The sequence below is a fragment of the Physcomitrium patens genome, chromosome 10 (genome assembly GCF_059467195.1).
Source record: "Physcomitrium patens ecotype Gransden chromosome 10, ASM5946719v1, whole genome shotgun sequence".
Taxonomy (NCBI): domain Eukaryota; kingdom Viridiplantae; phylum Streptophyta; class Bryopsida; order Funariales; family Funariaceae; genus Physcomitrium; species Physcomitrium patens.
Window position 1 is genome coordinate 5,068,460 of NC_143419.1, and position 23,966 is coordinate 5,092,425.

Genomic DNA, 23,966 nt, shown 5'->3' on the forward strand with positions numbered 1-23,966 from the left:
TTTTGCATTACACATAGATTTTAAAATAAAAAATAAAACATATATGTATATTTTTATTTAAGTTTTATATATACATGGTATACCTTCTTTTGATTTATATTTTAAATATTAATAGTTTACAATAAAAAATAATAAAATAATAGTGAAATATTTATAGATATTATTAGATACTTATTAAATAAGTAGACATTCTATTTATTTTTACCGGTTTTTTAAACATAAATATACGGAATTTGCATAAAAATTAATTGTATTCTAATAATAATAGTTTTATCTAGATATTAATAAAAAATATATAAAAATACTAAATTCTATTAAATATTGTATAATAAATAATTTTGATTGATATATTTGAATCTATTTTATTAGCTTAAGACAAAACAGTGATTGAAAAGGAATAATCTTTTAACTTGTAAGATAGAATTAACAAGTTCAACTAAACAATACCTTGTTCTTTAAGTTTTCTTTTAAAGCTGTGTAAAGAATATGCTATTATTGACAATTGTAACTAATTAAACTGCTATTACCTTCATGATAACAAGGTTGATATGAAGATCCTAATAACTCACAATTTCTTTAAAAAATTATTTTGTATTTGAAAAAATTAGTAAGATTTATCATTGTACCTTATATTATTTTAAATAGTATATTCAAGGATAATAAAAAATATTTTTTAAAAAAGATAGTTTTTAACATGTTACAAAATATTATTAATGGCTGAAATAACCTATAAAATATTATTTTACAATCAAAACTATAGAGATTAATGGAAGTATTATTTAACATATTTTATAACCTCTTCAACTTATGATCCAAGTTCGTGTTAAAGACTTGTTTTAGAATATTTTGCTAATTATCAATATTGTTGTTGATACAAAATCATATTTTTATTTATAAAAAAAATATAAAATTATTTTTTTATACTGTTATAATTAGATTAAAGAAGCTTCTTTTTGAAAGTCTATAAATTGAAATTATTTTCGAATTTTAAGGTGTGCTAAGAATAGCCAAAGTGTTTAATAAAACTAAGGTGTTATATGAAGTCTTCTCTAGCAGCTCAATCATTGAGTATCTATTCTTACAAGTGTTCTCAAAACTTCTATGTTTGTACATAAATTTAATATTATCTTTGATCTCATTAAATACTTTTTTATATCATATTATTTTTTTCAACTAGATTTTTCTTGTGTAATAGAAATAACTAATTAGTTGTTTTATTTTGATCTAATATTTTCTTTTCTTTTCTTTTCTTTTCTTTTTTTTTGATAAATTTATGTATTTATGATTGAGGTATCAAGTTTAGCCTTTAAAATGTTCTATTAAGAATATATTTAGTATTTTTTCCACTAAATTATATATATGAAAGGAAGAATGAGTCATCCAATACTTAAATATATGTATATATATATATATATATATATATATATATATATGTATTGTAAAATTAATAGATTCTTTGGTTTTTTCTTTTAAAAGTTATTCCTATATTTATAATATGTAATATTTCATCTTATTTTATTTATGAATTCCAAAGACTTTTAGTATATATATATATATATATATATATATATATTTATATTGTGGTCTTTGGACCTATTATAATAACTATATTAACCTTCACCATGATGTAAATTCCCTCAAACTATTATTGGATGATTAGAATATTAAATTTGCTTTATCAACAATTAGTTTGAATATGGAAGTTTTAAAGAAGGTAATAGACTTTTGAATTGTATTATTAGAAGATTTTAAACCTTGGTTTTGGCAATTAAGATGTTACTTTTTGAAGATGTACTAGAAGTCTTTTCTAATGTGAAATTATAAAATTAATTCGTCCATACTAAGTGGTTGAGGCTATAAAATTAATTCATTAATACTAAGTGGTTGAAGTTATTGTTACTAGATGAATAGAGAAATATAGGTATTGAATAGAGATAAAATTCAGTGTACATTACACAAATTTTAAAAAAACGCAATCTTTGAATTTAAAAAGAAAATCGCCAACACATTTGATAGAAATTTTTGGTAGAAAAAGAGGAAGTAATAACACTGGTTTAAAATAAGTTACAACTTGAAAAATTCTCTAGTCACTCCTTTAATGCTCTACAATAATATCAAAAAACAATTTCAAATATTTGGAATCTCTATTTTTTCTTATCTAGAATTTAATATAATATAATATATATTTTTGAAAATATTGTAAATATTTAATGTCGTTTTTGTTAAATATACTACTAAATCTTTTAAAGAATTTTGTAGTCTTGTCATCCATTTCTATTATAATTTTTGTAGGACCTAAATCTTACAATAAAAAAAGAAATGAATCAAGAGACAACCAGATTTTTCAGCATAAATTGTGCAGCAATGCATAGTACTTTGTATTTTTCTTTTACTACTTTGGTCATCAATCTAGTTTTTGTTTTTCTTGGATTGAACAAACTTCATTTTGTAGTTTATGGTCTTGTTTCTTTTACAATAACAGGGTACTTAAATGTGTAAAAGAAAAAAATAAAAGTTAAAAATCATTATATCTTTCACAATATTTGTTACAAAAATCATATCAATATCAAAACAAAAAATTCCATGTAAATTTTCTCAATTTTAAAATTTATATTAAAAATTTGAAAGAAAAAATAAAATAAAAAAATGAATTGCATTGTCTATATCTTTTTAAAAAAATCATGTTTATTAAAAAATAAAAATGGATCTCATTAAGTGAATTTCATAAGTGAATCCTAACCATCATGAAAAGTAAAAATGATTTCTAGATTTCATTTCTCCACTATTAGATCTACAACCAATAAAAACCAACCACATTCATCATGATTTCCATATTCTTCATCAAAGGTGGGTCTATTTATTAAAAGCATGGGGCTATTCAACATTCCCTTATATATATATATATATATATATTTATATACATACAATTATAATGATTTCTATGCACTTTTTCTTTGTAAAAGGGGGACGTGGGGTTGATTTGTGTTCCAATTTTTTCACTTAAGTGTTACACGTTCTAAACATCAAGCTTCACAAAATACATAAAAAAAAAATATATCATCCCCCTTCAGATTTTTCGGAACACGGTGTGAACATGAACATTGACCCATATTCCCTCCAATACCACGCCATGCCCACTGGCTGCCTCCGGTTCCCGGTCATTAACTGGTCACTTCCCGGTGACCCTCTCTTTCGCAGGGAGTCCCCTTCCGGTTGCCAACCAGTCGCTTGTTGGTTGTGCGTAGAGCGAAGAAGAAACCCCCCGTGCTGGCTATGGTGGTGCGTCGTGGGCGAGAGGAGAGGAGAAGCTCAGGGTCGAAATTGGAAGACAGTGGTGAGATGCGAGAGCGGGGATTATGATGTTGGAGTTAGGGATGCAGTGTTTTCGATTGGGTTTCTCGTGATTGTAAAAGCAACTTCGGAGGTTGCGGATCGAGATAGATAGATCGATCGATAGATAGAAAGGGGTTTATTGAAAGGGTTAGCGGAGAGAGGAAGTGTTGAGTGGAAGAAGAAGTGGAGACAGGTATGGCGACGGCGATGGAGAGGAGAGGCGCAATTGCGGGGCAAATGTCGCAGAGCGCGAGGCCCGTGGCGGTGTCGTCAGGGTACAAGTTTGCGACGGCGTGGGAGCAGAATGCACCATTGACGGAGGAACAGCAAGCGGCTATTGCAGCACTGGCTCATAGCGCAGCAGACAGACCAATGCCGGCTCATGTCGCCGCAACGGCGCAGCCGACTCAGCGTCCTCCGGTACCGCCCGCTACTGCGTCGGATCCAGAGGGTAGAGTGAGCGATGCCACTCAGGGAGGTGCTGGGTTTAGTGAGCGGGTGGAACTGAATAGCCAGCACCAGTTTTACAAATGGTTCACAGATCTGGAGTCGGCGATGAAGTCAGAGACGGAAGAGAAGTATCGTCAATACGTTAACACGCTCACGGGGCACTTGGAGACTTGTGACGAGATCCTAGCGCATCTGGATGGAACTCTAGCACGGTTTGATGATTTGCAAGCGCAGCATCAGGCAGTAGCTACCAAGACGAAGATGCTTCATGATGCTTGCGAGCGGTTGGTGATGGAGAAAGAGCGCTTGGTTGAGTTTGCTGATGCTCTGAGAACGAAGCTCAATTACTTTGACGAGCTGGAAAATATTTCCACTCAGTTTCATGCACCGACAATGAGTGTTGGAAGCAGTCACTTCCTCCCCTTTTTGAAGCGCCTGGATGAATGCATTTCTTATGTGACCAACAATCCACAATATGCAGACTCCAGCGTTTATCTTGTGAAATTTAAGCAATTGCAGTCCCGTGCCTTGGGTATGATTAGGACTCATGTGCTCAATGTGCTGAGGAATGCGTCATCTCAGGTGCAGACTGCCGTGAAGGAGAATTCTATCTTAGGTGGGGGTGGGAAAGTCGCTATCACTGAGGGTGCAGAGACTTCGGTGCTATATGTGAGGTTTAAAGCTGCTGCGAGTGATCTGAAGACCTTAATGCAGGAAATTGAGAACAGAGCGTCTCGAAAAGAGTATACTCAGGTCCTTGCGGATCTGACTTCACTGTATTGCGAGCAACGCCTTGCTCTAGTGAAGGGTGTTGTTTCGTATCGAATTGCTGAATATGCGAAGAAAGAGTCTCTCCCATCCTTGACAAGATCGGGCTGTGCGTATTTAAGTCAGGTACGTTCACTCTGATCCCAGACCTAAATTGTCATTTGATATAGGTAGGTCGCTGCGTGAAAACAAATGACCCATAAACCACTCGGCACAAATTTAAGTGATGTGATACATATCATATTAGGGCATGCAGTATATGATACTTAGTTGTAACTTAAATTCTTAGGGCTCGCAGCATGTGACGAGCCTGGAACATTCCGTAGTTGCGTGTCTTAGTTTATGCATCCTAAGTTTCACAGGGCTTCTGGTTTGTGGCAGAAAACTATTGTGCTCTATCTGTTATGCATGCCATTAGTTGAGAGTGCTACAAATGTGACTTTCGCTACGTTTTTTTAAGGGTTATTTAAGAAGAAAGATGTCCTGATGTTCGTAAGATATATGCACAGGTAGGTATGAAAATTCCATTGTATACATTCTCTGAAGAAACTGGTGTCGTTCCCCTTAATTTCGTCAGCATTTTCTTAGTTGTTCATGAACACCAAAGAAGTAGCGCACCAAGGGAGGTTCTGTTTAAATTCCGTTCAAGCTGATATGAACTTTTCGTGCTGATACTTTGAATTAAAATTATCGCAGTACTTGAAATCTTTTTAGTTCACTGGATTTCCAGGTGGAGGGAATTTTTTCCGGAAAAGAACAAAATAAGAAAAAGACCATTTGCCTTGATCAGAGTATTTACTTGGATAGTTCAGATACAGTTTGTCAATGCATGCCTTGTTCTCCTACTTGAATTGGGATATTCAGCACCCTGGGGATGTCCAGAGTTAGTTCGATGCAGCATGAATCCTTATTTCTTATTTTATTGCTACCGCAGGTATGTCAATTGGAGCATCAGCTGTTTGACCACTTCTTTCCAGCGTCTGCTTCGGATCCCTTAAACCTTGCTCCTTTGTTGGATCCCTTGTGTACAACACTATATGACACCTTACGAGCTCGTTTCATACATGAAGCAGATCTGGATTTGCTTTGTGAGCTCGTTGATATATTAAAAGGTGAAGTCTTGGATGAACAATTAGGACGAAGACGGGAATCTGTGGCTGGTCTACACCCAACAATTTTGAAGACCTTAGCTGATGTTCAAGAAAGACTCACTTTCCGTGCACAAACCTATATGCGTGATGAAATTGCAAATTATTTGCCATCTGCAGAGGATCTTGATTACCCAGCAAAGTTGGAACAAGCAGCTGCAGCTGCTGCTGGAAGCGAAGAAGAAGGTAGAGATTCTTACTCTACTTGGTACCCGCCCCTGGAGAAAACTCTCTCTTGTCTGTCCAAGCTCTACCGGTGTTTAGAACCAACAATTTTTACGGGTCTTGCGCAAGATGCAATCAACATGTGCTCGACTTCAATTCAGAGGTCCAGCAAGTTGATTGAGAGACGGGCTACTCAAATGGATGGACAGCTTTTCCTCATCAAGCACCTTTTGATACTTCGTGAGCAGATTGCTCCTTTTGACATAGACTTTTCAGTGACACATAAAGAACTTGATTTTACGCACTTACTTGATCATCTGCGCCGAGTTCTGAGAGGCCAGTCCTCTCTTTGGAGCAGTCAATCCCTTGCTCGGACATTTTCACCGAGAGTGATGGACTACCAAATTGATGCAAAGAAAGAGCTTGAAAAGAATCTAAAGCTGACTTGTGAGCAATTCATCATGTTGGTGACCAAGACTACAATCGAGCCGTTGCTCTCCTTCATGACCAAGGTAACAGCAGTCAAGGTGGCTACTCGTAGTCGTTCTGTGGATGCAGAAGTACCCAAGGCCTTGAAAGAACAAGCTTTCGCCACTCCAGACAAGTTAGCTGAAATGGTCGCTAACGTTGAAGAAGCTGTGAAGAAGCAATTGCCTGGGATTGTATCAAGAATGGGTTTGTATCTGCAGAACTCTTCGACCAGGTCTATTCTTTTCAAGCCCATCAAGTCCAACATCTTAGAAGCGCACGTACAAGTGTTGACCCTCTTGGAGTCCGACTACAGCCCTGAAGAGGCGGCACAGGTTCCTATCATGAAGCTTTCCGATTTACAATCGTTTCTTGATGGCTTGTGTTGAGTTAGATTAGTCATGCAGTTCGCAGCTGTCTCACTGACTGTTATGTAAAGATTCTTTGCTAGCCATCGATTCCGTTTGTAATGCTAAATGTAGTGCCACGTTTCCGGACCCTCTGAGTCGATGTACTGTGGATTGGCGTCGTTCCTTCAGTTGCCGTCTACATTTGGGTAGACCTCGAAGCATTTGCTCTCGGCCTAGTCTGAAATGGGTATATGAATCCGCAACTAATATTAATTTTATTTCTGCATGAGATTTCCGCAGCACCTCAACCCTATTCACGAGGTCGAGTTCAAAGTGGGAATTGGTATTGAGTGTTTTTTCTTTCTTCTTTTTTCTTTTGAAGGGAACTGCACCAGAATAAATTCTAAGGAAACATCTCATGGCTCGGCAGTGATCCAGTATGATCATGTAATTCAGTACTCCAATGCATCTTATTATCTCAGAGAAAGCATTGTTTATACAGCAAACCCAACCTACCTCAAAACGAGGCAGCCCATTTCAAATCATCACCAAAGTAGCACTACTAAGGTTTAGCTAGTCGAAAGATTTTGTGGAAGAGATTGTCTTTGCACAATCTCGAGATATCCAATCGAAAAATAAGCTAAAATGTCATTTTTCGATTGGATAGCAAACCTCCATAATGGATGAGCAGGTTCCAAAGCCAGTTTTGGGATTGGGGTGATTTTCCTCATCCACACTGGAAAAAGATGGTTAAGTCCAAAAAATTACTAGACATTGTGCATTGTATTGTATGCGCCTGAAGAAATGATGCTCTGGAGACAATGACTTTTGTTTTGGACGTTGAATATCACCTTTCTTACTTTTCCTACAAAAGCTGTGTTTGTACATATCTATCTACATATGTACACATATTTATAACTAATAATTTAAGAATTGAGAACCTTTAGCACCATAGCACCAGTCAGAAGAGGCAGCCATTGTGACTTGGGTGTGCACAAGGCCAAAAAGATGGCTGTGCCAAAGGGAAAACTAGGGTTGTGAACATTTGGCCTTGAAGGGGTTTTGTTGATGTTTCACACACTTGGTGTGCCCCACAGCTTAACCCAAGTAGATGATGAAGGTTCTATATTCTCTCAATTTATGCAATTTTCTACAAGGAAAAAACCTCTTAAAATTCTTCTTCTTTTTGTAGATTGTACGTGTACTTTATAATCAGATTGTAACAAATTTCTTATCACAATGTTTTGCTCTTCAGTGCCAAAGATATGCTTCATGGATTGAGATACATATTATGAAAATAAGTTAGTAAGGATGGATGCATTGCAGTTGTGAATAGAGATCCATATATGTGTTTTATTCTACTACTATTATTGGTAGATAATCTTCTTTTTCTGTAGAAAAATAAATGTAAAAATACTCCAAAAATGTATGTACATATGTATTCAGTTGTTTCAATCCATGAAAGTTTGCAAACACTTTTGCATTCACAATACATTATGATGATTACTCCTAATCATATAATTCCAATCAACTCAAATTGATTCTTTCCACTGCTAAAACATCCTTGGTTAGAAGGGATAAATGTTTGAGATTTTTCTACATTGCACATTAGAGAGTAAACTTCAAGTCCTCAAAGTTGAAATTGTCTCTCTCCAAAGAAAATTACTAAAACAGATGTAAATAAATAATACAACGAAATGTCATTAGATTCAATAATTTCAACATGCGTAGTCAACTTTTAAAATCTCCTTGGTTGGGATTCTTTTTCTCTTCTTCTTCTTTGTCTTTGTTTGTTTGTTTTTTTCGTTTTTGTGTTTTTTGGTGGATTTATCACAATGGGTTTCAGAGTTTGAGCTAAGAATAAATTGAAGTGACAGGCCAAGAGTTTCATCCATTTTCTTTTTTAATAATAATCAATAATCTTCCTGTATGCAGGTGCGTTGACAGGCCTTTCACTGCTTATTTGTTTGTTGTTGTTTTGTTTTATTTTATTTTTGTGCTCCCATTAAAATGAAAGAGCTGTACCATACAGTTTCTTGCATGAGAGCTGCATTGCTTGGGCTTTGGGGCTCTAGAGCTTCAGCCTCAAGCTTTTATCATTGAAAATTTCATTGATAAAGTGCCATTTTCTCCCTTTGGTCATCCTCACAATCCAAGGAACCAAGTCTTAATATCTGTGTCTTGGTGTGTGTGTGTGTATATATATATATATATATATATATATATATATTTAATTGAACAAAAAATGCATAAATGTCTATATTCTTAAATGGAGTATTCAAAATCAAAATTCACAGAATCAACCTTCACACTAAAGGAAACTTCCCACATTTAAAACTACTGATACATGCAATTCAACAAAACAATAACAACAATACATTCATAAAATAAAAATAAAAAAAAGGGAATGTTAAATAGTCCCAAGTTTTTACTAAATGGACCCACCCATCCTAATCATCATGAAACAAAATATTGATTTCCAGACCCATTTCTCCATTATTAGACCTGCAACCAATAAAAAACCAACCACATCCATTGTGATTACCATATACTTCATCATGCTATTTAGTAAAAGCATGGGTCTATTTAACGTTCCCCTGAAACAAAATACCAAAATTATTACAATTTCATTTTAATTCTATAACTCTGGTCAGAAATTTGAAACTGATGTAAGCTTACCCACCAGGTTCAAAACCATACCCCATTAAAAAATTCAACCCTCTTTCACATAGAAAAACATGAAATGTGTGAAGAGGCTGCAGAGTGGGTTCATCCCAAAGGCAGTGCCATGAAGTCCTACAAGTTTCTGTGAGATTCATGGCAGCGTCTTCCTGTCTTCTGCCAGGTTTTGTTCCTTTCTGGTTTCCTTCTTCTTCTTCTTCTTCTTCTTCTATTGCATCCTGCAGCTTTTTTATTTATTTTTGTTTCATCCCCTTTGACTGAAGACCTGAGTCAGACTTGGAAGTGGGATTTTGAAGACTGCAAAAAAGCATTCACAAGAATTCAGAAATGACGTTTCCCCAGAAGGCCTCTTGTAATGGGGCTGAGATGCAAAACGTCAACAACCCAAGCCCACCATGAGCAGCATGATTTGTTTTGTTTTGTTTTGTTTACTTATAATAATAAAAAAAAAAAAATTAAAAAACAACAACAACAACAACAACAACTTTAAAAAGACCAATCATGTGCATAGAAATGCAAGACAACAAATGGCCAGAAGTTGAAAGGCATTAATAGTACTTTAATGTGATTGTCAATACCCCAAACACTTCTTAGTGTCTTATTGCATTTTGGCACATTGGCCTTTGATTGTGCCTTTGGGGTTGTTCATGTGGTGGCGTTATCTACATCCCACAAAGGAGTTGCTTTCATGCTTGTTTTCCAAGTTGTTGCTTGAAGGCTCTGCATTAAAAAGAGATTAAGAGAGGGTAGGGTACACTTTTATTTTATTTTATTTTTTCTGAAAAGAGTGAAGCTTAAGCTCCAAGTATTAGTGCCACTTAACTTAACTTAGTCACTCACACTGAGAAATACTGTGCCAACCCCAACGCCTTCCAATTGAAGGCATTGCAGACCCTAATGGCTCTGGAAGCTTCCCACCGCCCATGATATAGAGTGAATCCATACATGTTCTATACTGTAGGGCATTTGCTTGTGGAAGTGGGATTTGTGCTATTTTTTATTTTTTTATTTTAAAATATTTTTTAAATCGTTTTTTTTCATTTTTAACATGGTCCTTTTCTTCTACCTTATTTTTTACTTTTTACTTTTTTTGTGTTCTTGTTAGAAGAGTTGCTCTTGCTTTTATCCACCCAAGGTCAGTAAAAGCGGTGCCCTGCACTATGCACTTCTGAAGTCAGAAAATGCAGTTTTGTTGATCTAACTTCTAGAGTGATTTCGTTTCTGGGGAATGGAAGCTGTGGGTGCTTTGAGGATGAATGAGAAGGGTATTTCACTTACCCCTAACTTCTTTTGGTGTAAACAAGGAACTTTGAAGTAGCTGGCGTGATTTATGTTTGCAGCTAATGAAATCAGCCAAATAGAATATTAGAATAATGTTGAATTTCACAAATTGACTTGATTACAACATGAGGTTGGGACACTTAATAATTGTATATAATTCTTTATTCTTAAGTGTACAGGTACAGTTCAAGGACATTGTGAGACATTTATAGCATTGGATTGAGTTACAACTACATAGTAGCATTAAATATTGTATTCTCGTACAAATTACTTGTTTCAGAATACTTAATTATTTTAGAGAAGTTGCAATGAAAGAGAGGTCCGAAAGTGTGCACATAGTTGTTCTGTGTGCATCAAATCTTTGAAACGACTTATCTCTTCATCTGTTCAGTTACAAATACAAAAAAAAAAAAAAAAAAAAAAAAAAACTGTTGCAAGAAGTAAGACGGTTTTTTCTTTTATCTATCTCGATTGATCTTTTTCTTTTTTAAATCTCTTTAAAGCCTATTGTCAGAATCCAGTGTCACTCTTAAACTCTCACAAACATTTCAGTTGAGCCTCTATACTACCAAACCATTACAAAGCCCATGAATCTCTTGGGTTCTAACTCTGCAAAGTTCAACATAACCCACGTCATCTGTTCGACACCATCAATATCTGGAACTGCAAAACAAAATCGAAGTGTATTCTCAGTCCCACCTCGGTCAAGGCTATTTGGGTGAATCCAAGAGGGATAATAACAATGAGGACGAGAGGTAAACCCCATGGAAGTGAATTCCTTGCAATTTAAAACTGCCTCGGGAGGGTGGGGTTGTTGTTGCGGTACACCATCATCCATGAGGGAGGGAGGGAGGCATTGACCGGCAAAGCCCCGGCGCATGAGGCCTGGCACCATGGCCAGGAGGCACGCAGAGTTGCAGCACAAATGGTGGCCCAACCAAGACTCTACCACAAAACAACAGGGTGGGCGAAGATAGATAGCTGGCCGGCCAGCCAGCCAGACAGACAGACAGTCAGCCAGCCCAGTCCAGCGAGAGAGAGAGAACCCAGTCCAGTCCGTCTTCAGATTGAAGAAACCACTAACACAATCATGGGTGGTGTTCTGTCGCCACGCCATTTGCATATTCCCCACGTCCCACTGGGTGGGGCCACTCGCGGACGACATGGTGCGTTACTGCTGCGTCGCGCTTGATAGCCCTCCCTCCCGCGTGCTGATCCATCCCATGTGGATTCGATCTGCCACAGAGGTGACGACGCAAGCCCCCACCCCCCTTTCAAGTTGTTAAGTAAACCTCTGCAGGAGTTGGGTGCTCAGGTGCTTGTGACTGGCCGTCCCATGAACGCGGTCGGGTTCAGATTAACTTCGAATCGGTAGCTTTGATCTAGTGGTTGTGAGGGAGGTTGCAGATCTCCGGCCGCAATCGCCAAATTTAGCCGGTAGAGTAGCGATAGTGGCTAGAGATTTGTCTAGATTGGGATATATCCAAGAGACGTGCAGTATGGTTTTGCTTTCGTAAGAGGGACTATAGCTAACATGTTCAATCTACTGCGTGCTCCATGAATTACAGTGGGGCACAGATGGTGGAAAGGATCAAGGATAAATGTATCTAGCATTTGAAGGCTAGGAGAGAACGTCAATGTGATTATCTGAAGCTGGATTGACTTAAGTGTTTTGTATCAACAATAAAACGCACAAAACACAAAACAAACCAAATCAACACGACATTGCATAAAGAGGACAAGTAAAAGTAACGTGCAAAATTTGGCGTGCACTGAACACACCGTAGAAGAGATATGTAAAAGAACATTCCGTCACTACATTACAGGTTGGTATGTTAGTTTCTGAGTTTCTGAGTTTGATTAGGACAGATGCAGCATCTATGTATACACTGCAGCATCACATCCGAGTCACGTCTAAACACTAGGAAGCGTATGCACACAGGAATACATACCACTTCGTGCAAGAGGACTCCCTTTGTATCGACACCCAAACGTACAGCGCAACTCTAAGAGCTTAAATTCGTCATCTCCTTCCTCGTACAGATCCAAAGATCTGCTAACTAATTATGTCTGGGGGGGGGAGCTACATTAAAAGGATTTCGCCTCCTTTAACTACTACAGGATTACTACTCAACCTGATGTAGTGAACAACGACCTCCAGCTCTGAGGCGAATTCAAAATATTCCAGCGACGCGCGTGAAAACTGAGCGTGGTGACTTCATAGGTCCATTCCGAGCGTCAGCACTGATCGTGTGTGGAGGATCGACCGAGGGCTACAGTAGCCCTGCATCTGCGCCATTCCTTTCCAGATCAACAATGCCTTGAAAACGATGTAAAAACAAAATGTAGGGGGGGGGGTTGAGATAGTGCTGCTACTCGAAAGCTGTGGTGACAGCCGAGCAGGAGCTGCTGCAGCTGGAATCAGACATAGCTGGGGATCCGAAGTTGGAGAATTGGCCAGGGCTGTAACCGAGGAGTTCCTCGATCATTTCAGCCGCGAACTTGTCCTCTTCCGACATGCAACTTTCGCTAGAATTTTCCGGCTGTGGCGAGTCGGTTTGCGGGGAGTTATTGTCGCCGAATTGCACTTTTCTCACCCAGTTGGCCTCCGCTTGCCTCCCCGTCTTCTTCTGCCATATTCCCAGATTGGATTGCTCCGCGTCCAGGCACAGGCACGTAAGGGACTGCGTCATGCGAGCATCTTTCGACTTCCCTTCCTGGCCGTCGCGTTGCTGCGAATGCAAGTACCACCGGTGCAGCTTCGCGCTCAAGGTGGCTGACAGCATCTGAGAGTTCGGACGCTTGGACGCGTTCGGGTCGTAGGGGAAATTTGTGCGCGCTCTCACACCGCACATGAGCCTCGCCGCCTCGTCGTACGCATGGGCCGCGTCCTCGGCGGTCTCGAATGTCCCCAGCCACACTCTCGTCTTTCTGCGAAACACAACCAAAATAAATACTATCAGCTAAAACAGTTCGTCAGGAGTCTGTAAATTCCTTTCCCTCTCAACCACTGCTCCAACTTCTGCTCTAAATTCTTCGTCTACAACTCCACTTCGTGCTAGTTCTCAAAATCCTTTCAAATGCTTCAACATCCTTTTCATCGTTTTTGTAACGTCCCCTACAGCCAATGTAGCTTTCAAATTGCACAATGCATGTCACCTCTGCTCACGAATCACCTCAAGCTATAAATTCAGGGTGCTGCAGAAACGAAAATCTCGAAGAGAGCTAAGGAGTGACCAAAAAATGAAAAAAACGGAGAGAGAGAGAGAGAGAGAGAGAGAGAGAAGACAAAAAGAAAAAAAACATCCTCACAAGCGTCCCGAGCTCCCCCACAACCAATGCAAGTAAATTGTCACTCACTTAACAGAATCCCACACACTCACAATGCTACAAGCAAGCCAACATGAGAAGTTCCGAGTGGGAGAGGAAGCAGCAACAGAGTCACATACAAAAGTGGGTGACGAATTTCGGAGACCCATGATCCCCAGTGTCTTTGTCGCACCCCGCGGTATCTCTGCGGCCTGCCCATGATCTCCACCAACTCAAACACTACTGCTAGTTTTCCCTCTCTCACACACACACGCACTCAAACACACACACACACTCACACTCTGTATCTGTCCGCACTGGTCTCGTCTTGCAACAACGAAGTAGTTTGGGTTGTGTGTGTGTGTGTGGGGAGGGGAGATTGTGGGGAGCTGAGGAATGCTATACTTCACAAGTGCGAGAGCTACCCAACAAGCTACCGATCAAGAGAAGTAGGAGATAGTCGTGTCAGTGGGCTGGCACCAATGTCCATATATGTAAGGAGACTGTCCGCCGCCAACAGAATATTGGCCTTCATCTTCTACGTTGTGTTCATTTGAAGCCAGTGTGTGTTTTCTACTGTTGGTAACTGGCATGATCTACTATGGCTTTTTTCCTAGCTCTCTGTCCCCAATCGCAAGCATGACCACTCTTGACCACTCTTGAATTAGCATGTTTTTTCGGCTATTTTTGATTTGTACCAAAACCTTGGCTCGGTGTAAAATAGCGCTAGGCCAAAATCAGCTGATTGACAATGTCCTCTGTTGGTGGAAAAATTATCTAGCATTAAGGACAAAAATGAAATAAAAATCAACTGTCCACAATCATGTTTGTTTTTGTTGTTGTTTTATTTTTTTCAACACAAGCGCTAAATCAGGATCAAGTCAAATCCTATCTCTACATGAAATCATTTAAAGAACAGAAAAATCTTACCATTCAGAACAGGCTGCACAATTTGGCATAGCTAAATTATGGCCACATTGAAATAGTTGCACCTGAATATAATCTAGCAATGAGTGTAGGCTGTTGCAATGCATTTTTTTTGTAATTCTGTGTTTCAAAGTCATAAACATGATTATATATATATATATATATATATATATATGTTTATGGTATGGAATTTAATTATATATTTTGAAGATCTGAAAGGAACATCTAGGAATCAAAGCAAACAAAATTAAAATTAATCCAATTTCCACACAAAAATCACAAATCTGGCCCCACCTCCATTTCCATATTTTGAGTAAGTCAAATTTTATAATAAGTATGACATTTATTAAAAGAAAGAAATAAATTGTCTAGATAGAGTGAAAACTTTGTGACGCGCTGACCAGCCAGCAAGCAGAATCTGCAACACTTCGCCTATAAAAAAGACTTTTAACCTCCAAGTACGAGCTTGATTATGGTGATTAGCATTGTATTATTTGCAATCCTCTTTTTACTGGCAAAAGGACCTCTTGCACAAGCAATCATGGCATTTCACTCATTCCTAATTATTCAAAGCAAAGGCAAAAAATGGGATAGTTACAAAAACAGTCAAAGGACCCTAGGAAAATAATTAGTGATAATCATGTTTAATCCATATTTATCCATCATGTTTTTTTGTTAGTCAAGCTGGATATAGATATAGATGAAGCAAATAAAATCAACCCCAAAGGTTCATCCCATGGGTACATTCTTACGAGTAAGAGTACATTTTTAACCCAATGCAAATATTTTAGGGTTTCTATAACGAAGAAACAACCTTCACCAAAAGTGAAAATTTCGATCGTATAGTATTTTTGTAATTTTTGCTATGCGAAGCCTGTGATTTCACGTGTGATGGCAGAGGTCTGTGGATTCAGCTTGTGCAGTTAATCCAACTCCGAATGGCACTTTTATTGTGAGAATCCACTTTTAAGAGTGGGAATCTCATCCGCACTCCCATTACTCGCCCAGCTCCTCATTTAACTCCTGCATTAATGAGGCCACTACCACACTCTCATCTAATTCTGTAATTGCGTGATCCAAACAAAACGAATATTATTCCTCCTCTCAAGTTCCCTTTGTTGAGCTACCCACATACAAATTGGGGTCATAAATTAGTATGGACACAGTCAAATTGGTGGGTGCACAAACACCAGAGCTAGGACTCAAGCTGGGTCTAGCAACTCTCGACTCACATACTTCTGTCAAACTTAGCCTTTCTCTTTTTCATTTGCTTCCAAAAACCCAAGTTGAAAATTATTTACGTGCATCCATAAAGTAAAACTTCTTAATCTTTCTTATCCTCTTCTCTTCAAAAATGAAAGAGAATAATTAGCTTTTTTGAGAGAAATTTCCCAGGAATAGAATGTGTATAGGTCAAAGCTAAAACTTTCCTTCCTCTTCCAAGTCACATTTAATGTTTCTTGTTTGTTTGTTTGTTTGTTTGTTTTTATTTTTATTTTTATGCTATCCCCTCTCTGCTACTACTTTTGCAACTCAATCCTGAATGAAGAATTAAGAAGAAAAGCAAAAGAATAAGAAAACCCTAAACATAAAATCCCTCAAGTGGCACAATTTGGAGATGACTATGCCAAATTGATGATGTGGGTTTTGAGGATAACTACACTTTTCCCTTCACCCCACATGTGAATGGTGATGGAGCTCACAGGGAGAGTGCCAATGAGGTGTGAGCACAATGGGACGAACAGCACCACGTGAAAGTGGGGCTACTTCAGTATTACTTTTGTCTTGCCCATGCTGGCTGCTATGTGCAAAATGGAGCCTAATAGAAGAGAGGAAGGAAGGAGATAAATTTTCATTACCGGGCAAATTCCTCTATTCTCATAGCCTGTGAAAGCCAATGGGCAGCACTCAGAATGGGACTCTGAACCTGAAGGGCGAAGCCATGTGATGCCAGGGCATCCAGCATGTTACCTGCCCCACTTCTGGCTGTGGAAGCAAACCCTAAATCTGGTTTGACTAGCTTCACAAAGTCCCCCCCTTACCTCCAAAGTCACCACTGGAGTTAACATATTTCCTTTTCTTCACTTAACTACACTTCCTTGTCAATGTGGAGTACTACTGGAAAACAGCTCATATCTATTTCTCCCTGTTTTCTTCTTCTTCATATTCGTTTGATCCTTGGCCTTTTTACAGACCTGCCACAGGGGGAAGCCTTTTTACTGCCCTTTTGAGGGGAGCTCATAAATTGGGGTCTCCATTCCAACTCACAAAGGTACATGGGTATTGTATCAGGTTGTTGGGCTCTTTTGACCTCATTCATCAATACCATGACGGTTTAGCATCTGGGGTTTCGGAAGCAAGGAATTATTTGATGCAAAGGGTGTGATAGGTGTGTCAGAGTCTGGTCTGCATTGGTGTGAATCTCTATGGTGGATTTTTAATTTTTATATATTATTATTGTTATTATTTTCTTCCTCTCCCACATTTCCCAGTAACTAGACTTGTTATTTTAATCTGGTGAGATGAGTCATGCAGCATTGTAAAACCTTGCAGGAAGATTTCAACCTGACTGAGTGCTTCATTGATGTTGTAGAGGGTTGTTTCCCAGCATGACTTGCTTGGCACAAGCTTGGGGCCCTTTTTTTCTTTGCATTCTTGCAGTGTACTGTCAGACAAGATCTGCAGAGCCCTGCCAGAGTGATGACAAATAACCCATCCTGGAACTACTATAAAACATGCAAATCAATTGAAGGTGCATTCAATTTTCTAGTACTGGCAATACTACACATCACAGGGGGCAGAGTTAATTTTATATGCATGAAATTGGGTTACATTTGTTTAATTTTTTTTTATGAAAGATTTGACATCCATTTTTGGGCTTTTGATATTCTTCCACCCAATGTTTTGCTCTAACTACAGTACTTTTTCTTTTCTTTTGTTTTTTTGTTTGTTTTACAATTTTCACTATTTTTCCCTTCTGTTTTTTTCTGTGATTAGTGTAGAGAGACAACATATATATATATATATATATATATATATATAATATTTGTCCTCCATTGAGCACAGAACTCTATTCCACCAAAGATTGTGTTTCCTTCAAACCCTCCTGCATTTAGTGGCCACTGTAAGTACCAGTGCAGATTGTAGGCACAAAATCTGTGATATGGCTGTATCTACTTAGAGTTGGAAAGCATTCTTTAAAGGCTTGATTGTATGATGGCCACTGCACTAAACCAAATCAGATACTTAGAACCCTAACGATCCATTTTCAGCCACTTGAAACTGGGGTCCAGGGTGGTTGCCCCAATGGGTCAAAGCCTACTATTTTTGCAAGCTCTCATTCTCATTCTCTCAACAACAAACACAGATGCCCATTAATTAAATACAGTGTTTTCTAGTTAGAGCGTTCATGTTCTAGTCCACCCACTTTCCTCAACTGAATAATCGTGAGACCAGCCTGGAACAATCCAAGCATTGTCGTGCTTTGAATGGACAATTGGCAGAAGCTATGAGCATCCAAATGGGACTTTGCCAGAAGATGCAGCCCAGTCAGATCCATTGTACTCTGTGGCACCTGCAAATTGGCCTCCCAATCCACCCTCATTCTTTGCCCACAGTCCCTGGACATGAAGCCCATTTGCAACACATTCTTTTTCTTTTTCCTGCTAAAACTAGCAACGCTTCATTGTTTCAATGTTGGAGGCCCATGTGGAAACCTTGGACATCTTCATTGAATTGATCAAATTGTGAGCTTTTTTCTATCACACAATGAGTCTGACAGCAGCATTTGTGAAAAAAGGGTTTGTGATGCATTTATTCTTTGTTCCAGGTCAACAGGGCCTGAGCTCAGAATGTGCAGTGTAGATATGTGTTAGGGTGCTCAGGTGGTTTGACTCCTGTGACAAAAGAGAAGATTGTTTACTCTTTTGTCATACAAAAATAAATATAAATGATTTTTTTTTTTTTTTTTTTTTTTTTTTATCCTTCTTCTCTTTTCTAAGTTGTTCTTCTCTATTTTGATATTAGCATTTTGTATGAACAGTACTGAGGAAATGAGGTGTGAAAAAACAAAAAGAAAGGGGTGTTGTGCTGCATTGAAGATGTCAATTCTATACAGAATTGTTTCTAGGATACAGTGGTACTGGTCCTGGTGTGGCCTGGAATCCCACCCTCACTAACTAAGTTATAGACCAAAGGGAAGAGCAGGGAGTTCCAACATTTCCTCATGTATTTGTATGTGCATGTGTGTATGTATATATATATATATATATGAAAACAAATGTTTTCCCCCTAGGTTTCCGTGTAGACATCATTCTGTCAAACACAGAGTGGGTGTTCCTTAGAAACAGGGGATCATATCAGATCCCTCAAACACATTATCTCATTTGAGGAAGATGCCCCCAGACCCTCCCTCCCATGACCAGCAGACTCTTTGACCCTTCATTTTCAAAAACCATACCCATGAATAAGTTTCTATGGATTTAAAATTCAAAATTTAAATCTTTTGTAAGAGTGGGAGGGATCCACCAAGCACACATGTGTTTCAGCAATTTTCTAATACTGGCACTTACTCCTTTAGTAATCACAAGTTTTGATATATTTGAAATGTATCCTGTGTTGAATGGTAGTAAAAGCCACTGGTCATTCTCAGATGAATAAATATCATATATATATATATATACACACACACATACATAAAAAAATTTACACACTCTTGAGTTTCAACCACAGAATAGTGATGCTCACTCAAGTTTGGATTGCAAGAAAGGAAAACTCCATATTCTTTAGTGAATATAATAACAGGGTTACATTGCTAACTTGGTTTGTATTTTGGTGGAGAAAGAGAAAGTAGCCACAGCATCATTCCAATCCATGGTTTCTATTAAAGTACAAATAGGTTCAGATGGTCCCTACAGAGTGACACTGGAAAGCTTCACAGTCCTCGGCCATGGGTATGACCTCCTATTTCTGTCTCAGTAAATGGATACCCTAAAACCGCTCATTCCCTTTCCCCTGCCTTTGCTCTTTTTCATGTTCTATCCAGTTTAGGTGTTTTTGGAATAATAATAATAAAAAAAGCATTTCTAATACACAGATTCAGGTTCATTTCCCCAACATCTACTGATCAGATGAGATTATTATGAAAAAAAAAAAAATGCAGTGAAATTACCTTCCTTTTGCAACATCACACCCACTTTTCATACATTGAACTTCAATGTTTTGTGTTTTTAAAACTGCTCTTTCCAACTGAACTGTTTATATTTGTTTATTTACCGGCTTACCTGTATAAATGTGAACAATTATGGATAGAAAGAAGGAAACTCAGAGGGAAAATAAAAAGAGTGCTACTTCCAAGGGAGGCACTGCCATTTGAAGCAATAGCCTGCAAACATTGCATCATTCAATACAAAGCATTTTTATTATGCCTCTATGGTACATGCCAAGGAGTTATTTATTGACTTCCTATTAAATGGAAGTCTCCAAGGCTCACCAAAAGGTCAGAGTTGGTCAAGCCACCATTACTAATTATAGACATTTGATAAAAATGGAGTGTGGGTAGTGCCATGATGGCTGAGAGTGTGAGAGAGAGAGAGCATCAAGGAAAAACAAACAAAACAATAGTGGTAGGCATAAGAATGCTCTTCATACATTCCTAACATGTAACAAAAACTTGTACATATGCATCGACATATGAAGTACTTTTAAAGCTTTTTAGTTTCTTATGCTCCAGATGAGGCAAAAATAACATGTAACACAACAGAATACTTATATGCATACTTGTAATGGTGCTCAAATTGCTTGTTCAACTCTCTCTCTCTCTCTCTCTCTATATATATATATATATAGATATATATAGATATAATAAAACTTAATCCCACTCAATCTTTCCACCTTGGTTGATGGCTACAAACAGGTTGAAGCCTTGTGGGCATGTCCAAGATCCATAGCCCAAGTGAATAAGCTTGCAAGTGTGCTACAATAGAAGGCAAAGAGGAGGTTTTTAGGGTTTGATAGTGGAACCCTACACCATGACCTGATCCCACTTGCAAAGCACTGAAGAATAATTCCTCTCTTTCTATACAATGAATCATGCCTCATGTTTTCTAAACCCATTTGTGAGAGATTGTTTCAAAAGGAATTCTATATTGATTGTTGACTTCCAATTTCTTGCTTGAATGTTGAAATAAGCAAACTATTAACACTAATTGGAGAATGTTTAATACACTGTTTAGGATTTTGCATTTATTTGCAGAACTGCTTAGGTGGAACCCAAGCCTCACTCTTAAGTTAAATGCACACATACTCATTAGAATATAACAAAAATAAATATTTTCTGTTACATGAATTATTTGATAATTTTTTAAATGATTTCAGAGTCCTATCTAATTCTCATATCTATTTTGATATCTAACATATTTATAGCCTTCCAAGTTTTATTCCATAAGCAAAAGTAGATTTTGTACTAATTTGGTTGTTTTTGCATCATACTACATGTAATTGTTTACATCATGTAGCTTTATGTAATTATATTGAACCAAATTAATTATTTTGTGTATTAATCACTTTACATCTCATAAAAGCATCTAAAGCTTTTATCTTTTAGAATTAGTTGGTAGCTAAATCATAAAAATATAGTTCGATTTGAAACATGTTTTGTTTCTAGAAATTTTTATATTCTATGAGAAATTAAGTTGGATTCCTATGACAAATAATATTTTTTGGGTTCTCTATATACTAACAACCACTTTTCATTGCCATATAAGCCATATATATATATATATATATATATTCATGGCTACTTTATAAAAATATTATTTAAATTTAACAGCTTTTATTCTTAAAGCCAAAGTTTACATCTAATTTATTCTACTGTTTAAAAGTTTTTAAATTACATAAATAGGATATACTATGGAAGATTTGTTTTTGTCACATATGGATCAATATATTATCAATTTGAGGCCATAGAATTAAGAAGAAAATTTAGAATAATTGTTTTAAAAATTTATTTGATGAAAGAATTTAAATATCTGCTAGATATAAAAAATCTCATAAATATAAACTTTCTTCAATTAATTTTTGTAAATTTGACTTACTTCTTATTAATATCTACATATAATTAGAATATGATTTTACTAGATTTTTTTGTATTATAGTTTCTTCAAAGAATCTATAAAATTCTTATTAAAAAACATCTATTGGATCAATTTATATCTTTAGTTTCTTATTATATCTATTATATAAGACAACTTAGATATAATATCAAGGGACAAAGAAGCCTTTTAATTGGCCATGAGGAAGGAAATGCAAGGAACTTGGGAAAATATGAAAACAAGAGAATATGAGCACAAGGAAACAAAGGAATTAAGGACTATGAGAATATGGTAATTAAGGAACATGGGAATCAAGGAATATAGGAGCCAAAGAACAAGAAAATATAAAAATATGGGAAAGAAGGTACATGGGAGCAAAGATGCTTGGATGAATAAAAGAATAGATAGATGTGCCAAAGATTGTAATGTCCAACAACATGGATTTTAAATACTATATATATATATATATATATAATATATATATATAAAATATATAATATATATATATATAAAATATATATAAAATATATATATATAAAATATATATAAAATATATATATAAATATAAAATATTTATTTTGAATTCTATACTTCTATCATATTTTTAATAAATTTTATAATATTTTATTAATAATAAGAAATATCATGCTTACAACCTTATTTTTAGTATTAAGTAAAATAAAATATAAATTCTATTTATTAAAATTCTATTATAAATTCTTATAAAGTCCAAAATACCTACTAAAGTATAAGAACTAAAATTTCTTATAATATATTGTATAATTCTTGAACTCCTATATTACATAGATTATATTTTTTAAGAAATATAATGTTATATTAATATTAGATTAAAAAAATTATGTAGTTTCAAAACTTTGTATAAGTTGTTTAATTTATAAAAATTTCAAAATAAGAAATTTCGTTTATTTAAAGATAAAAATTATGAAAAAATAAATCTTATAACTATTATCAAGGTTTTACTTGTTTTTATAATGTGTATTAGGCTATATTTGTTTTTCAAATTTTTGAGCAACATAGATCACTTAAAGAGTTTATTTTATTTTATTTTTTATTTATTTTTATTTTTAATGTTAATCAAATGGTATATAACCTAATGAAATAATAATCAATGATATGAATCAATTTATATATTTAAAGATAGTATACTGAATTTACTAACCACAAAAATAATTATAGAAATTTATTTAGCTAATAAAATATTTTGACATAAATATGGCTTTGCTTTCACTTTACTTTGTTGTATTATCTCAAAAACCTCACTTATAAATATTTTTCTTTTTTCTTTATTAAAATATATAGTATTAATAATTAATATAATTTTTTAATATTAAAACATATTCCTATTAATATGACATGAATCTATAGTATAAAAAATATTTAGTATAAATCTTTAGTATAAACAATATTTTATGAAGCTAGATTTTTTTAAAAAAAAAAAAAAAAATATTAATTTAAGAAATAGCCATGTAGAAAAGTTTTGAAACTTTTTCTTATTCTTTCTATGCTATATATCTATATACATCTTTATCTTGACTACTTTAATAATAGAAGTGTAGTTTTATTTTGTTTTGTTTTTATTTTATTTTTTTGTTTTTTTAAATTTTTATCTTAAATATATTTTGGTTCAATTAAATAATTTTCTAATATATGTATATCTAATTTATTCAATTTATTTTAATTCTAATTTTGGTATTTTTTTTTTTTTTTTTTACTTACCTTATGATTTATTGTATCATATTTTTTTATTATTATTAATTATCTTTTTTACATATTTTATCCCTTTTATTTATTTTTAGCTTCTAAAGACAAATCTAAATGCTTGACATTGTTGTTATTAAATAATCCATATATAATTGTATTAAAGATTATTTGTAATAACTATAACTATAACTATAACTATATATATATATATATATATATATATATATAAGAATATATACTATTGATAAGATTTTTTTGTATTGACTTATGTA

General features: G+C 35.7%; 3 protein-coding genes across 6 annotated transcripts; 1 reads left to right on the forward strand and 2 right to left on the reverse strand.

Annotated features, from left to right (window-relative positions):
* The first annotated feature begins 3,237 nt into the window (after positions 1–3,237).
* On the forward strand, positions 3,238–6,995 carry LOC112287905 (conserved oligomeric Golgi complex subunit 3). Its single transcript, XM_024531517.3, has 2 exons — positions 3,238–4,677; positions 5,486–6,995. Exons 1-2 carry the CDS (start codon positions 3,529–3,531, stop codon positions 6,719–6,721), a joined length of 2,385 nt encoding a protein of 794 aa, XP_024387285.1. The 5' UTR covers positions 3,238–3,528; the 3' UTR covers positions 6,722–6,995.
* A 604-nt stretch (positions 6,996–7,599) lies between these two features.
* LOC149988226 (uncharacterized) lies at positions 7,600–12,127 on the reverse strand. 4 transcript variants are annotated; one of them, XM_090253533.1, is made up of 5 exons: positions 10,205–12,127; positions 9,943–10,084; positions 9,366–9,661; positions 9,128–9,187; positions 7,600–8,815 (listed from the first exon to the last, which is right to left on the reverse strand). In XM_090253533.1, the coding sequence occupies exon 1, from the start codon at positions 11,808–11,810 to the stop codon at positions 11,211–11,213; it is 600 nt and encodes a 199-aa protein (XP_090109659.1). In that variant the 5' UTR covers positions 11,811–12,127; the 3' UTR covers positions 7,600–8,815; positions 9,128–9,187; positions 9,366–9,661; positions 9,943–10,084; positions 10,205–11,210. The 4 variants fall into 4 exon arrangements, with proteins under 4 accessions (XP_090109659.1, XP_090109661.1, XP_090109658.1 ...); XM_090253535.1 differs by having other exon boundaries at positions 9,383–10,084; XM_090253532.1 differs by having other exon boundaries at positions 9,366–10,084.
* A 267-nt stretch (positions 12,128–12,394) lies between these two features.
* Positions 12,395–14,470, reverse strand: LOC112287399 (ethylene-responsive transcription factor SHINE 2). The gene is made up of 2 exons (XM_024530337.3): positions 14,095–14,470; positions 12,395–13,576 (listed from the first exon to the last, which is right to left on the reverse strand). Exons 1-2 carry the CDS (start codon positions 14,172–14,174, stop codon positions 13,018–13,020), a joined length of 639 nt encoding a protein of 212 aa, XP_024386105.1. The 5' UTR covers positions 14,175–14,470; the 3' UTR covers positions 12,395–13,017.
* Between the last annotated feature and the right edge of the window lie 9,496 nt (positions 14,471–23,966).

Coding starts and splice junctions, on each gene's coding strand:
- LOC112287905 (XM_024531517.3), top strand. CDS start 3,529: ATGGCGACGGCGATGGAGAGGAGAGGCGCAATTGCGGGGCAAATGTCG. Junction 4,678..5,485: donor GCTGTGCGTATTTAAGTCAG/GTACGTTCACTC, acceptor TTGCTACCGCAG/GTATGTCAATTGGAGCATCA.
- LOC149988226 (XM_090253533.1), bottom strand. CDS start 11,810: ATGTCGTCCGCGAGTGGCCCCACCCAGTGGGACGTGGGGAATATGCAA.
- LOC112287399 (XM_024530337.3), bottom strand. CDS start 14,174: ATGGGCAGGCCGCAGAGATACCGCGGGGTGCGACAAAGACACTGGGGA. Junction 13,577..14,094: donor GAAATTCGTCACCCACTTTT/GTATGTGACTCT, acceptor TGTGTTTCGCAG/AAAGACGAGAGTGTGGCTGG.